Source organism: Sphaeramia orbicularis, chromosome 10 (assembly GCF_902148855.1).
Source record: "Sphaeramia orbicularis chromosome 10, fSphaOr1.1, whole genome shotgun sequence".
Taxonomy (NCBI): domain Eukaryota; kingdom Metazoa; phylum Chordata; class Actinopteri; order Kurtiformes; family Apogonidae; genus Sphaeramia; species Sphaeramia orbicularis.
The window spans coordinates 49,576,215-49,589,722 of record NC_043966.1 but is presented as its reverse complement, the minus strand read 5'-3'; the positions used below and the strand labels follow the sequence as shown (position 1 = coordinate 49,589,722).

The 13,508-nt window shown below is 37.2% G+C and overlaps 1 protein-coding gene across 2 annotated transcripts in view; it reads left to right on the top strand.

The window, feature by feature from the left end:
• Positions 1 to 12,766: 12,766 nt before the first annotated feature.
• Positions 12,767 to 13,508, top strand: part of immt (inner membrane protein, mitochondrial (mitofilin)) — a 76,271-nt gene continuing 75,529 nt past the window's right edge. For both annotated transcript variants that reach the window (XM_030145273.1, XM_030145272.1), the window contains exon 1: positions 12,767 to 12,925. In XM_030145273.1, coding sequence (XP_030001133.1) covers positions 12,884 to 12,925 — 42 coding nt within the window. In that variant the 5' untranslated portion in view covers positions 12,767 to 12,883. The remainder of the gene's footprint in view (positions 12,926 to 13,508) is intronic.

The following is a 13,508-nucleotide window of genomic DNA, read 5'->3' as shown; positions in this document are numbered from 1 at the left end:
TTTTTTTTTCCCCGACCCAAGTGGATTAACAACCTCAAAGGCATCCTGATAGAGAATTAAGCCTAAGGAGTTTTCCACCTCAAACATTTTGTTTTTTTCAATGTTTGTGCCATCCCACACATCTGTGAACACTTGCTGTTAAGCTGATAGTACGGACCCAGAACCCAAATGCAGAACTAGGAGGCGGATGTAAAAGTTTACAGAGTTTATTATATTCAGGTAGTACAAAAATAAAGGCTGTGATAATGAACAGGATCTTGAGGACAGCAGCCAAGGAAGTCCTCGAGGGATTCGTCCTCCGGGCGAGGGACATGAACCCACGGTTAGGCTCCGGGTTTTGAGTCGGCACGCCAACTAGGGAGAAGCAGAGGGAGGTCAGGGACGGAAACAGGTCAAACACGGGAGAGCAAACAGACAGGCAACAGGACAAAGGGGTAAGGCTAGCTCACGTACCAAAAAACCAGGCGAAGAAGTCAAAATCCAGGAAGGCAGATGGAGGCAGACAAAACCGACAGGGAGCAGGCAAAAACAGGATGACAAAACAGGTCGAAACACAGGTAGGCAAACAAACAGACAGGATCAAAACGCTGGTAAGTAGACTGCGAGAGAATACAAACTGGCATCTGACCAGGGGAAAAGACAGGGTATAAATACACAAAAGGGAGGGAAGACAATGAGACACAGGTGGAACACATCAGGGCGGAGTCAGGTAATCAGGGAAAAGGTGAACACGAACCAGGAAGGGAAGTAAAGACAACAGACAAGACACATGACACAACTAAGACACAACTTAACAAAATAAAACAGGAAGTGACAGACAAACATAAAAGACAGACAAAACCAGACTAACGTCCGGTAGCAGGCTTCACACTTGCTCTGATTTGACATTGATATTTGAATGCCAATGTTCAAATACATTATGTTGAATGTTGAATGTTGAATGTTTATTTATTTCAGTTAAATACAAGATACAAAACACACACATATAAAATACATTAGTTTGCAGAAGAGATACAACAGTCTCTTTGATGGGGATATATTGCACAAAACTCTCTTTGCCTGATTTGTTCTGGCCCAGACAAATGGGCTTCAGCTCAACATAACGGAAGTTCATCTTGAAGACTTTTTTCCTCCTCTGGTCAGATTTCAATGTTTCCGTATTACATTTTCTGAAAAGATCTTCACATTTCAGTGTATCAATTACATTATCTATGTCAGTTTCTGCAATACCAAGATTTACCATCTTTTCCTTAAGCTTGAAAAGGAGATCTGACTGACTGATGTCAGGCATCTGTTGATAGTCCTCTATGATAGTCTGAATCACAGAGGCTGGAAGGAGAAATCTGGCTTACAACTTGATATAGAACATTGCTAAATTTCTGAAGAACTGGTTTTCTTCCACAGCCTCTGGGCAGACCTCTGATTGTTCACATGTCAACTGACCTGGATCATCAATCTGCATATCTCCACCAGCATCTAGAGAACTGGACGGATTCACAATGCAGTCCATCAAACTCTCTTCTGATGATTTTTTATGTTTCCTTGAAATATGTGATGAGAATGTAGACTGGACTTTAAATCTTTTGTCACAGTTTCTGAAATGGCATGCCACCTCTTTCCCCTCTCTTATATGCACTTTCAAGTGCGAGTAAAAGCTCCGAGTACAGTCACATTTAGTGCTGCACAAGCCGACGTGACAAGTTAAATCAATGACACTACACAATCTAGACGTAGACTGGCCATGATAGTGACGGTAGCTGTGAGATTTAAATGATCTGAACTTTTGAAAAGTTTTATGACATCCAGGAAAAACACACCTAAAAAAAGCATTAGGTGTGCAACTGTGGGTCCACATGTGCCTCACATATGTTAAGATATCAGTGCAAGTCTTAGCACACATGCCACACAAGATCATCCTGCTATCGTTAAATGTCTGTCTTTGACAACAAATATGAATTCATAGGTTCAGTGCGTTAAAAGGGATTATTTTGGGATTTAGAAGTACTGGGCTGATATGACAGCATGATAAATGAACATAGTTGCCTACAGTATGTGATGAACTGATAAATGTGAAGTTAAGGAAGCCAATTTGTTTTCAATTTCTAAACTGAATGAGAAAGTCAGGCATTAATACGATGGAATTTAATGTATTTAAAATAATGTTGCTTCTGAGAAGAGCACACAAACACACCGCACCTTACAACGAAATATTGGTGAGTCCAGGTTCTCACTCCGTCTTGATGATCCTCCTGTTCTTTCCCATTTTGGTTGTTCTGTCAGCTCTGTAATAGCACAAATAAACACAAGTTCATATTCACACTATAATGCATGCATGTTCTTTTAAACAAATGCCAGTTAAGTCAATGTCTTTCGCTGAATAGTGACACAGAATTGAAATTCCTTGCATTCAAGACGAGAAGCTATAGCCTATGAACAGGTTATTAGTGACGATTTTCCCAAGATATTTTCAAAGACTGCGCAGTTAGGACTAGTGTGTTTGACTGTTACCCACTGATAAAGAACAGTTTAACTCAGCATTTGATCTGCAAAACAAGTACAGAGCTAACGCAACAGACTTCAAAAGGTGAAGCAGCATGCATTTTTTTCTGCAAGCACGGTATCTCACAGACAACATGGTTTGGATTCTCAAGGCGAGTGAGGTCCCAAAATGACTAACCACCGTCAACACCACCTGTAACAAGTACAACCGGAACCCAGAAGCAGACCGACACAAAGGTATGAGTTTGAAAACCTTTACTGAAGCTTTGTTGAAGCAACAGGAGTTCAATATTTCAGTGACAGTTTTAAACGCAGTCACAAACTCAGTCCCAGTAATCAGACAGGGGTAAGGCAAAGGGGGGCGTCGGGGACAGGCAGATAGTCCAGTAACCGGGGAGTCCGTAGAATCCAGAGGGGCTGAGACAGAAGACAGGGTCCGAGGCGGAAACAGGTCGATACCAGGCGGCAGGCAGAGAGACGTGGTCTGGGACAAAGGGCAGGTCGAGCACCAGGGAAACGGACGAAAAGGCAGAACCAGGCAGACGGGTCAGGCAGTGATCAGACGACGAGTAGCAGAGCGGGTCAGGGAAGAACGAGATCAGACACGAAGAATCAGGTCGGTATAACGCTGGAAAGTTTCTCACAGGTAGAAGACAATCTGGCAGAGCACAAAGGAGAGAGAGGTGAATATAAACCCTCTACCTAATGAGCCCAGGTGTGCTCACAGGTGAGGGGAATGAACTGATGAGGAGGTGTGACAGAAAGAGCAATGAGGAGGTGTGGCTGAGAGTGAGGGGAAAAAAAAGAAAGAAAGAGAAACAGCAGAACAAAAAGACAGAGATGTTACAGAACCCCCCCCCCCCCTCAAGGGACGGCCCCTGACGTCCCAAAACAAAGCTGGGTGGGTGGAGGGGCGTGGAGGAGGGTCAAAACTCTTCAGAAAGGACCTCCTCCTCTGATCTCGACCCCTCCTCCTCCGAAGAACTCCCCTCCGCCGCCAGCAATTCAGGAGCGTGGGAAGGAGGGGAAACCACACCATTGTCAGCGGCGTGGTGTCGGTTACTAGATGGCTGATCAGAGTGCAGACAATGAAAATCACGGATGAGCTGACCATCTAGGATCTGACGAGCCGGAACCCACGACCTTTCTTCAGGGCCGTAACCCTCCCAGTCAACCAGGTACTGGAGCCCCCTGCCCCGGCGACGAGAGCACAACAATCTGCGCACAGTAAAGGCTGGAGCGCTGTCAATCATCCAAATATTAATATAGACTGTAGAGATATATTAAGTGGTGTTTCCTAAAGGTCCTCTATATTATAATAATTTGAGACTGGTTTGGAGTCTCTGGGTCACATGACTAAGAAGCTATTGAAGAAAAACAGACATTTTTATTAAAAAATATGAATAATATTCATTAAAAATATTAATATAGACTGGAAAGAAATATTAAGTGGTGTTTCCTAAAGGTCCTCTTTATTATAATAATTTGAGACTGGTTTGGAGTCTCTGGGTCACATGACTGACAAGGTATTGAAGAAAAACAGACATTTTTTTATTTAAAAAAAATATGAATAATATTCATAAAAAATATTAATATAGACTGGAGAGAAATATTAAGTGGTGTTTCTTAAAAGTCCTCTTTATTATAATAATTTGAGACTGATTTGGAGTCTCTGGGTCACATGACTAAGAAGCTATTGAAGAAAAACAAACATTTTTATTAAAAAATATGAATAATATTCATTAAAAATATTAATATAGACTGGAGAGAAATATTAAGTAGTGTTTCTTAAAGGTCATCTTTATTATAATAAGTTGAGACTGATTTGGAGTCTCTGGGTCACATGACTGTGAAGCTATTGAAGAAAAACAGACATTTTTATTAAAAAATATGAATAATATTCATAAAAAATATTATTATGGACTGGAGAGAAGTGTTAAGTGGTGTTTCCTAAAGGTCCTCTTTATTATAATAATTTGAGACTGATTTGGAGTCTCTGGGTCACATGACTAAGAAGCTATTGAAGAAAAAAAGACATTTTTATTTAAAAATATGAATAATATTCATAAAAAATATTAATATGGACTGGAGAGATATTTTAAATGGTGTTTCCTAAAGGTCCTCTTTATTATAATAATTTGAGCCTGATTATGAGTCTCTGGGTCACATGACTGAGAAACTATTGAAGAAGAACAGACATTTTTTCATAAAAAAAATATGAATAATATTCATAAAAAATATTAATATAGACTGGAGAGAAATATTAAGTGGTGTTTCATAAAGGTCCTCTGTATTATAATAATTTGAGACTGGTTTGGAGTCTCTGGGTCACATGACTAAGAAGCTATTGAAGAAAAACCTTTTTATTTAAAAATATGAATAATATTCATAAAAAATATTAATATAGACTGGAGAGAAAAATTAAGTGGTGTTTCTTAAAGGTCCTCTTTATTCTAATAAGTTGAGACTGATTTGGAGTCTCTGGGTCACATGACTAAGAAGCTATTGAAGAAAAACAGACATTTTTATTTAAAAATATGAATAATATTCATTAAAAACATTAATATAGACTGGAGAGAAATATTAAGGAGTGTTTCTTAAAGGTCCTCTTTATTATAATGAGTTGAGACTGATTTGGAGTCTCTGGGTCACATGACTGAGAAGCTATTGAAGAAAAACAGACATTTTTATTAAAAAATATGAATGATATTCATAAAAAATATTATTATGGACTGGAGAGAAATGTTAAGTGGTGTGTCCTAAAGGTCCTCTTTATTATAATAATTTGAGACTCATTTGGAGTCTCTGGGTCACATGACTAAGAAGCTATTGAGGTAAAAAAAAAAGACATTTTTATTAAAAAATATGAATAATATTCATAAAAAAATATTAATATAGACTGGAGAGAAATATTAAGTGGTGTTTCCTAAAGTTCCTCTTTATTATAATAATTTGAGACTGATTTGGAGTCTCTGGGTCACATGACTGAGAAGCTATTGAAGAAAAACAGACATTTTTTGTAACAAAAATATGAATAATATTCATAAAAAATATTAATATAGACTGGAGAGAAATATTAAGTGGTGTTTCTTAAAAGTCCTCTTTATTATAATAATTTGAGACTGATTTGGAGTCTCTGGGTCACATGACTAAGAAGCTATTGAAGAAAAACAAACATTTTTATTAAAAAATATGAATAATATTCATAAAAAAATATTAATATAGACTGGAGAGAAATATTAAGTAGTGTTTCTTAAAGGTCCTCTTTATTATAATAAGTTGAGACTGATTTGGAGTCTCTGGGTCACATGACTGAGAAGCTATTGAAGAAAAACAGACATTTTTATTAAAAAATATGAATAATATTCATAAAAAAATATTAATATAGACTGGAGAGAAGTGTTAAGTGGTGTTTCCTAAAGGTCCTCTTTATTATAATAATTTGAGACTGATTTGGAGTCTCTGGGTCACATGACTAAGAAGCTATTGAAGAAAAAAAGACATTTTTATTTAAAAAATATGAATAATATTCATAAAAAATATTAATATGGACTGGAGAGATATTTTAAGTGGTGTTTCCTAAAGGTCCTCTTTATTATAATAATTGGAGCCTGATTATGAGTCTCTGGGTGACATGACTAAGAAGCTATTGAAGAAGAACAGACATTTTTTCATAAAAAATATGAATAATATTCATAAAAAATATTAATATAGACTGGAAAGAAATATTAAGTGGTGTTTCCTAAAGGTCCTCTTTATTATAATAATTTGAGACTGGTTTGGAGTCTCTGGGTCACATGACTGACAAGGTATTGCAGAAAAACAGACATTTTTTTATAAAAAAAAAAATTATGAATAATATTCATAAAAAAATATTAATATAGACTGGAGAGAAATATTAAGTGGTGTTTCTTAAAAGTCCTCTTTATTATAATAATTTGAGACTGATTTGGAGTCTCTGGGTCACATGACTAAGAAGCTATTGAAGAAAAACAAACATTTTTATTTAAAAATATGAATAATATTCATTAAAAATATTAATATAGACTGGAGAGAAATATTAAGTAGTGTTTCTTAAAGGTCATCTTCATTATAATAAGTTGAGACTGATTTGGAGTCTCTGGGTCACATGACTGAGAAGCTATTGAAGAAAAAAATACATTTTTATTAAAAAATATGAATAATATATATAAAAATAAATATGGACTGGAGAGATATTTTAAGTGGTGTTTCCTAAAGGTCCTCTTTATTATAATAATTGGAGCCTGATTATGAGTCTCTGGGTCACATGACTAAGAAGCTATTGAAGAAGAACAGACATTTTTTCATAAAAAATATGAATAATATTCATAAAAAAATATTAATATAGACTGGAAAGAAATATTAAGTGGTGTTTCCTAAAGGTCCTCTTTATTATAATAATTTGAGACTGGTTTGGAGTCTCTGGGTCACATGACTGACAAGGTATTGCAGAAAAACAGACATTTTTTTATTAAAAAAAATATGAATAATATTCATAAAAATATTAATATAGACTGGAGAGAAATATTAAGTGGTGTTTCTTAAAATTCCTCTTTATTATAATAATTTGAGACTGATTTGGAGTCTCTGGGTCACATGACTAAGAAGCTATTGAAGAAAAACAAACATTTTTATTTAAAAATATGAATAATATTCATTAAAAATATTAATATAGACTGGAGAGAAATATTAAGTAGTGTTTCTTAAAGGTCATCTTTATTATAATAAGTTGAGACTGATTTGGAGTCTCTGGGTCACATGACTGAGAAGCTATTGAAGAAAAACAGACATTTTTATTAAAAAATATGAATAATATTCATAAAAAATATTAATATGGACTGGAGAGATATTTTAAGTGGTGTTTCCTAAAGTTCCTCTTTATTATAATAATTTGAGCCTGATTATGAGTCTCTGGGTCACATGACTGAGAAGCTATTGAAGAAAAACAGACATTTTTATTAAAAAATATGAATAATATTCATAAAAAAATATTAATATAGACTGGAGAGAAATATTAAGGGGTGTTTCTTAAAGGTCCTCTTTATTATAATAATTTGAGACTGATTTGGAGTCTCTGGGTCACATGACTGAGAATCTATTGAAGAAAAACATTAAGAGCAGTAATTTATTGATAGTCTCTAAAGCGATGGGTTTTGAATGTCTGTCGAATATCCAACCCGCTGCTAACTCCACCTCAGTTCATAATCATGCAAACAAAACAATACTGGACACCGACAGTTTCGGAGATAAAAATAACATTACCTCTTCGGTTGAAGAACACGTAGCCTACTGCCCAGAACTGATGTCAAACGTCAGGTTCAGGTCACACTTGTCACTCAAAAATGACGTAATGTGAAAAGTTGGATTAATAAAGATTGGGTATCATCAAAACAAAAACATAAGTTCACAATTATAATCAAGATGATGATGGATAGTGACAAGATTTACGAAGGAATGTGGTGCCTATCTCGACCGCGTGACAGAAAATACTGTTTTATACTGTTAAATTCCAGTTTGTTGTTATTACCAAGCATTTACTGTTAATTTACATGTGGGGATGGCTATTTAACAGTATTTTACAATTTTTATCAAAAACAGTAAGATACAGTAGGAAATTCACCGTTAATTTACAGAAATTTGTTACAGTGTACTCATAATTTTGCAATGGAATGCGAGGAGTTTAATAGCCAATGGACAGGAATTTAAGAGTTTTATTGCAGAGTTACAAAATAAGACACATGTATTATGTGTTCAGGGAACCTGGTTAAAACCGCAGTTAGACTTTGTTATAAAGGGATATAAGGCAGTTAGGAGAGACAGGGATTCAGGAAATGGGGGAGGTGTGATAATATTTATAAAGGATGGGCTGAGGTACTCAATATGGGATATAGGGAAAGGGAATGAGTATATAATGGTGAAAGTATGGGCAGAGGAGAATAAATTGGTCATAGTTAATTATTATAACCCATGTGGTAAGTTAAGTGTAGATACTCTGGAAACAGTCGGGGAAAGGGTTCAAAATGATAAAGTAGTTTGGTGCGGGGATTTTAATGCTCACAATACAGTACGGGGAAGTAGGAAAACTGATTGCAATGGGTTGATGGTAGGGAAATTTATAGAGGATAAAGGGCTAGTGTATCTCAATACTGTAATGATCTGAGTACGGAAACTGAACCCAATTGCAAGACCCGGAGACAGACGTAAAAGTTCACTGCGTTTATTAAACACAATAATAAATGACAATTCACAGACAGAATTAATAAGCAGATCCTTGGAAACAATGGGTCCCGGACTCTTCACAGGATCCAGAGACAGGAACAGAGATTGGGCTTCACCGCCCAGACCGGTAACACGTGTTGGTAACCCGACTAGGGAAAAACAAAGAACTGTCAGAGTCCAAACCAGGTCATACACGGGAAGACAAACGGATGGGCAACAGGACATTAGGAACAGGCAGGCTCACATAACAGTAAATCAGGTTGAAGGTCGAACACACGTAGAATCAGTTGGAGGCAGAGGCACAGACAAGGGTTGGACAAAAAGGCAGGAGTCAAAAAGGCAATCCGGGTCAAAAACAGGCAAACAGACAAACAGGATCCAAAAACGCTGGTAAGTATCACACAGAGGAGAATACAAACTGCCACAGGATAAAGGGAAACACAGGGCTTAAATACACAAGAGGGAGGGGAGAAAATGAGACACAGGTGTAGCAAATCAGGGCGGGGAAAGGTAATCACACAGGTGGGAGTAATGGGGAACAGGAAGCAAAGACACCAGACATGACACATGAGGAGGACTTAACAAAATAAAACGGGAAATGACAGACAAAACAGACAAACCCAGACTAAAGTCTGGAGGCTGATGTGACAAATGATGGCAGTGGCACAAGATACAACATTACAACTAACACAGAAATAGTCGTTGATTTAACTTTGGTTGCATGTGAATTGGCAGCAATAAGTACTTGGAAGGTGCTGAATGAGACAACCATAGGTAGTGATCATTACCCAATAATCACAAAAATTGGGGTAGAAATCCAACAAGCGGGGGTAAAGAAAGTGGCAAGATGGAACTTGAAAGGGGCTAATTGGGGGTTATTTGAACTACAGATAGAAAGGGAAAGTGTAAGTTTTATTAAGGAAAGTATATTGGATGTAACTAAACATAATAAAGAAATTGTGATGGCAATAAACAAAGGAGCTGAGGGAGCAATACGGATAAGTTCAGGGGTTAGACATGGTAAGGTTGTGCCATGGTGGAATAAGGAGTGTAGTAATGCTATTAAACTTAGAAATAAGGCAATTAGACAGATAAAAAGGCATCATTCATTTAGCACTCTTATTGAATATAAAAAGGCGCAAGCAGTAGTAAGGAGAACGATTAGAACTGTAAAAAGATCATATTAGAGGCAATTTTGTAATAAAAAAGGGAGAGAAACTAAATTGACAGATATATGGAACACAATTAGGAGGATGAATGGGATTAGAAGGAATTATGTACTTCCAGTTCTTGTAGACGGAGATGTAACAGCAGTTAGGGACCTGGAAAAGACTGAATTATTAGCTAAAACATTTGTGAAAATTCACAGTTCAGAAAACCTTTCTGAGGAAGTAAGGGCTATTAAGGAAGAACATTCTAAAGGAATATTGGTGGATAACTGAGAAGAGGGAGGGACCAGAAGAGGTATTAGATCAACCGATTACCTTGGTCGAATTAAAAAGGGCAGTCTCCAGTGCTCGCCAGTCTGCACCTGGAAAGGATGGGGTAAGTTATGCTATGCTAGATCACATGAGTGGTACGTCTAGCATGTTAATGTTAAATCTACTTAATGAAGTTTGGGAAACAGGGGTAATCCCTACAGCATGGAAACATGCAGTTATTGTTCCGGTACTAAAGCCAGGGAAAAAAACATCAGATCCATCCAGTTACAGACCAATTGCTCTAACATCTCATATCAGTTGAGGTGATGGAAAGAATTGTCACTGAAAGATTAACATACTTAATAGAGAGGGAAGATCTTCTATCTCCATATCAAAGTGGGTTTCGTAGAGGGCGAAATACTATGGACTCTGTTTTATGCCTAGAATCCAACATAAGAAAAGCTCAAACTAATAAGGAATCAGTGATAGCAGTCTTCTTTGATATAGAAAAAGCTTATGATATGATATGGAAGGGAGGGTTATTAATCAAACTATATTCACTAGGCATAAGAGGGCGGTTGTATAATTGGGTTCTTAGTTTTTTATTTGATAGAACTATTCAAGTCAAGGTGGGGACAGAGTTCTCCAATGAGTACTCAGTAGAGAATGGAACGCCACAAGGGAGTGTATATAGTCCAATACTATTCAGTATAATAATCAATGATATTTTTTCAAATGTAGACAGTAAAATTGGGAAGTCCTTATTTGCAGATGATGAAGCTTTACAGATAAGAGCTCGAAATCTCAATTATATTACACAGAAAATGCAATTATCAGTTAACAAGGTAGAGCAGTGGGCAACTAACTGGGGGTTTAAGCTGTCAGTAGGAAAGACTCAAGTCATTTGTTTCTCCAAGCGGCATAAGACAGTGTCTTTGGAGTTGTATAAACAACCAATAGAGCGGGTAAAGGAAGTTAGGTTCCTTGGGGTATGGATGGATGAAAAATTGACATGGGAAGAACATATTAATAGAACTACGAACAAGTGTAGGAAAGTAAATAACTTACTGTGTTGCTTGACAGGGCAAGGATGGGGAGCTAGTAGGAAATCATTACTTCAAATATATTGGGATTTAGAGAGAGCGGTATTGGATTATGAGAGCATAGTTTATATATCAGCAGCTGAATCTAATCTAGAAAAACTGGACAGAGAACAAGCAGAGGCTTTGAGAATTTGTAGTGGCTCTTTTAAAACATCACCCGTTACTGCATTGCAGGTGGAAATGGGAGAGATGCCACTTAGGATCAGAAGAGTTAGTCTGTCAATGGCGTACTAGGTTGGAATTCGGGGGCATAAAAGTTCACATCCAATCAAGAAAGTGCTAGAAGACTGTTGGGAACATAATGAATCAAATTTTAGAAATTTTGGATGGTTTGGCCAAGCTAAAGCAGAGAGTTTGGGTTTGTGCAATTTCAAGTACTGCCCTATTGTCCCTATATCAAACATACCTCTTTGGCTTTTTAAAACATTGCATATAGACATAAATCTGCATCAGGTTATAAAACAAAAAACACATAAGGTTCATACACAAGTTGCAGTTCAGAGATATATTGACCAGCACTGTGTGGGGAAAACTATTATTTATACGGATGGATCAAAACAGCCGGAATCAGGGAAAACGGCAGCAGCAGTTTTCATTCCTAGTCATGATGTAGCGATTAAAGAAAGGGCATCAGATCATTTATCAGTTTTTACTGTAGAACTTTTGGCAATTAGAACAGCTTTACAGTGGGTAGAAGAGAATTCAGAGCAGGATGTAGTTATTGTATCTGATAGCCTCTCAGCTCTATCTTGTTTGAAAAGTGGAAAGTTGGGATGTAGGCAAGACATTCTGTTTGAAATTTTGAGTGAATTATATCATCTCCAAAAGAGAGATTGTGAAATAAGATTTATTTGGGTACCTGCTCATGTAGGGTTAGAAGGTAATGAGAAAGTAGATCAACTGGCCAAACTAGCATTGAAGAATAAGGATGTAGGCTTTCAGACTTCTATCAGTAGGGCTGAAATGAAAAGTTATATTAAAAAGCAAATGTATAAAATATGGCAGGAGTATTGGGACGGGAGTGAAACAGGTAGACCTCTGTATAACATAAACTCACAAATAGGAAAAGGTAGGATTGGAGGGTGAAATCAGGAAAATGAAAGAATCATAACATGACTTAGGATAGGACACATTGGATTAAATCAGTCTTTACATTTAATACGAAAACATCCAACAGGTGTATGCAGCAAGTGCAGTGAGGTAGAATCTGTGAAACATACATTATTGGAGTGTAGGGCATATTCAGTACAACGTGGAAAATTATTTAAAGCGCTAAAGAAACTGAAAAATACAGATTTTTTTTTGCAGGGGCTTCTTGGGAGTCAATTTGGATGCACATATAAATATATTCTAGAGTATTTAAGGGATATCGATATTATAGGAAGGATTTAGGGTTTTTTTTTTTGTTCGTTTTGTTGTTTTTTCTCTTCCAAATCTCTGTTCACACTCCAGTCCAGTTGGTGGCGGTAATGCTCCAATAAATTGGCTTGCCAACTGCCATTAAAACTAAACGAAGAAGAAGAAAAGGGGGAGAAAAAGTCGCAGGAGAAGACGAAGAGAGTCGCTGCTATTTTGTTCGGGTAAACTGAGTAGGACTGGTTGGACAAGTGTTTGAGGATCATGCTGAGGGCTTGTCTGAGAGGAGCTAAAGCCACAGCTCCGGTAAGAGCCCGTCCTCCCCGGCGGACGTACACCACCGCGGCTAACATCTCGAGCTCAGTGTTAGCTTAGCAGTTGTCATTCAGTGACCCACAGACAGTGCTGAACCGTCATGGCACCGTGGCACCAAGGTGCCATGACGGTTTAGCAGTGACCCAGGGGTAAAACAAATTCTGCTCTTTAAAATTAAGTCTAAACAATTAGTTCTAATGAGGAAAGGTCCGATGGAAAAAACTGTCAGGTATGAGCTAATAGCTCCCATTCGTTCAGATAGCAAATGACATGTCATGGAGACAGGAGAAGCGGTCTCAGGTTTAGCTTGCAGTGCACACGGACATGTCTGTAAAGACTATTTAGATGAATTACTTAATCACTATTGCAAACACTTTCTTTTGTTACAGTGACATCATTCTCTCAGTATAAACGTGTAAAAAAAAAATAGTCAACACTTGTGGAGGATTTCAAAGGATCTTGCAGGCCTGTATTCTATTGCAAGGTTTTCCTTTGGTTAGGGTGCTGTCAGCCGCCCCCCCTACAACTCAAGTACTAACCCCCCCCCAAGACCTCTCAGGCCTGAAAAGGTCAT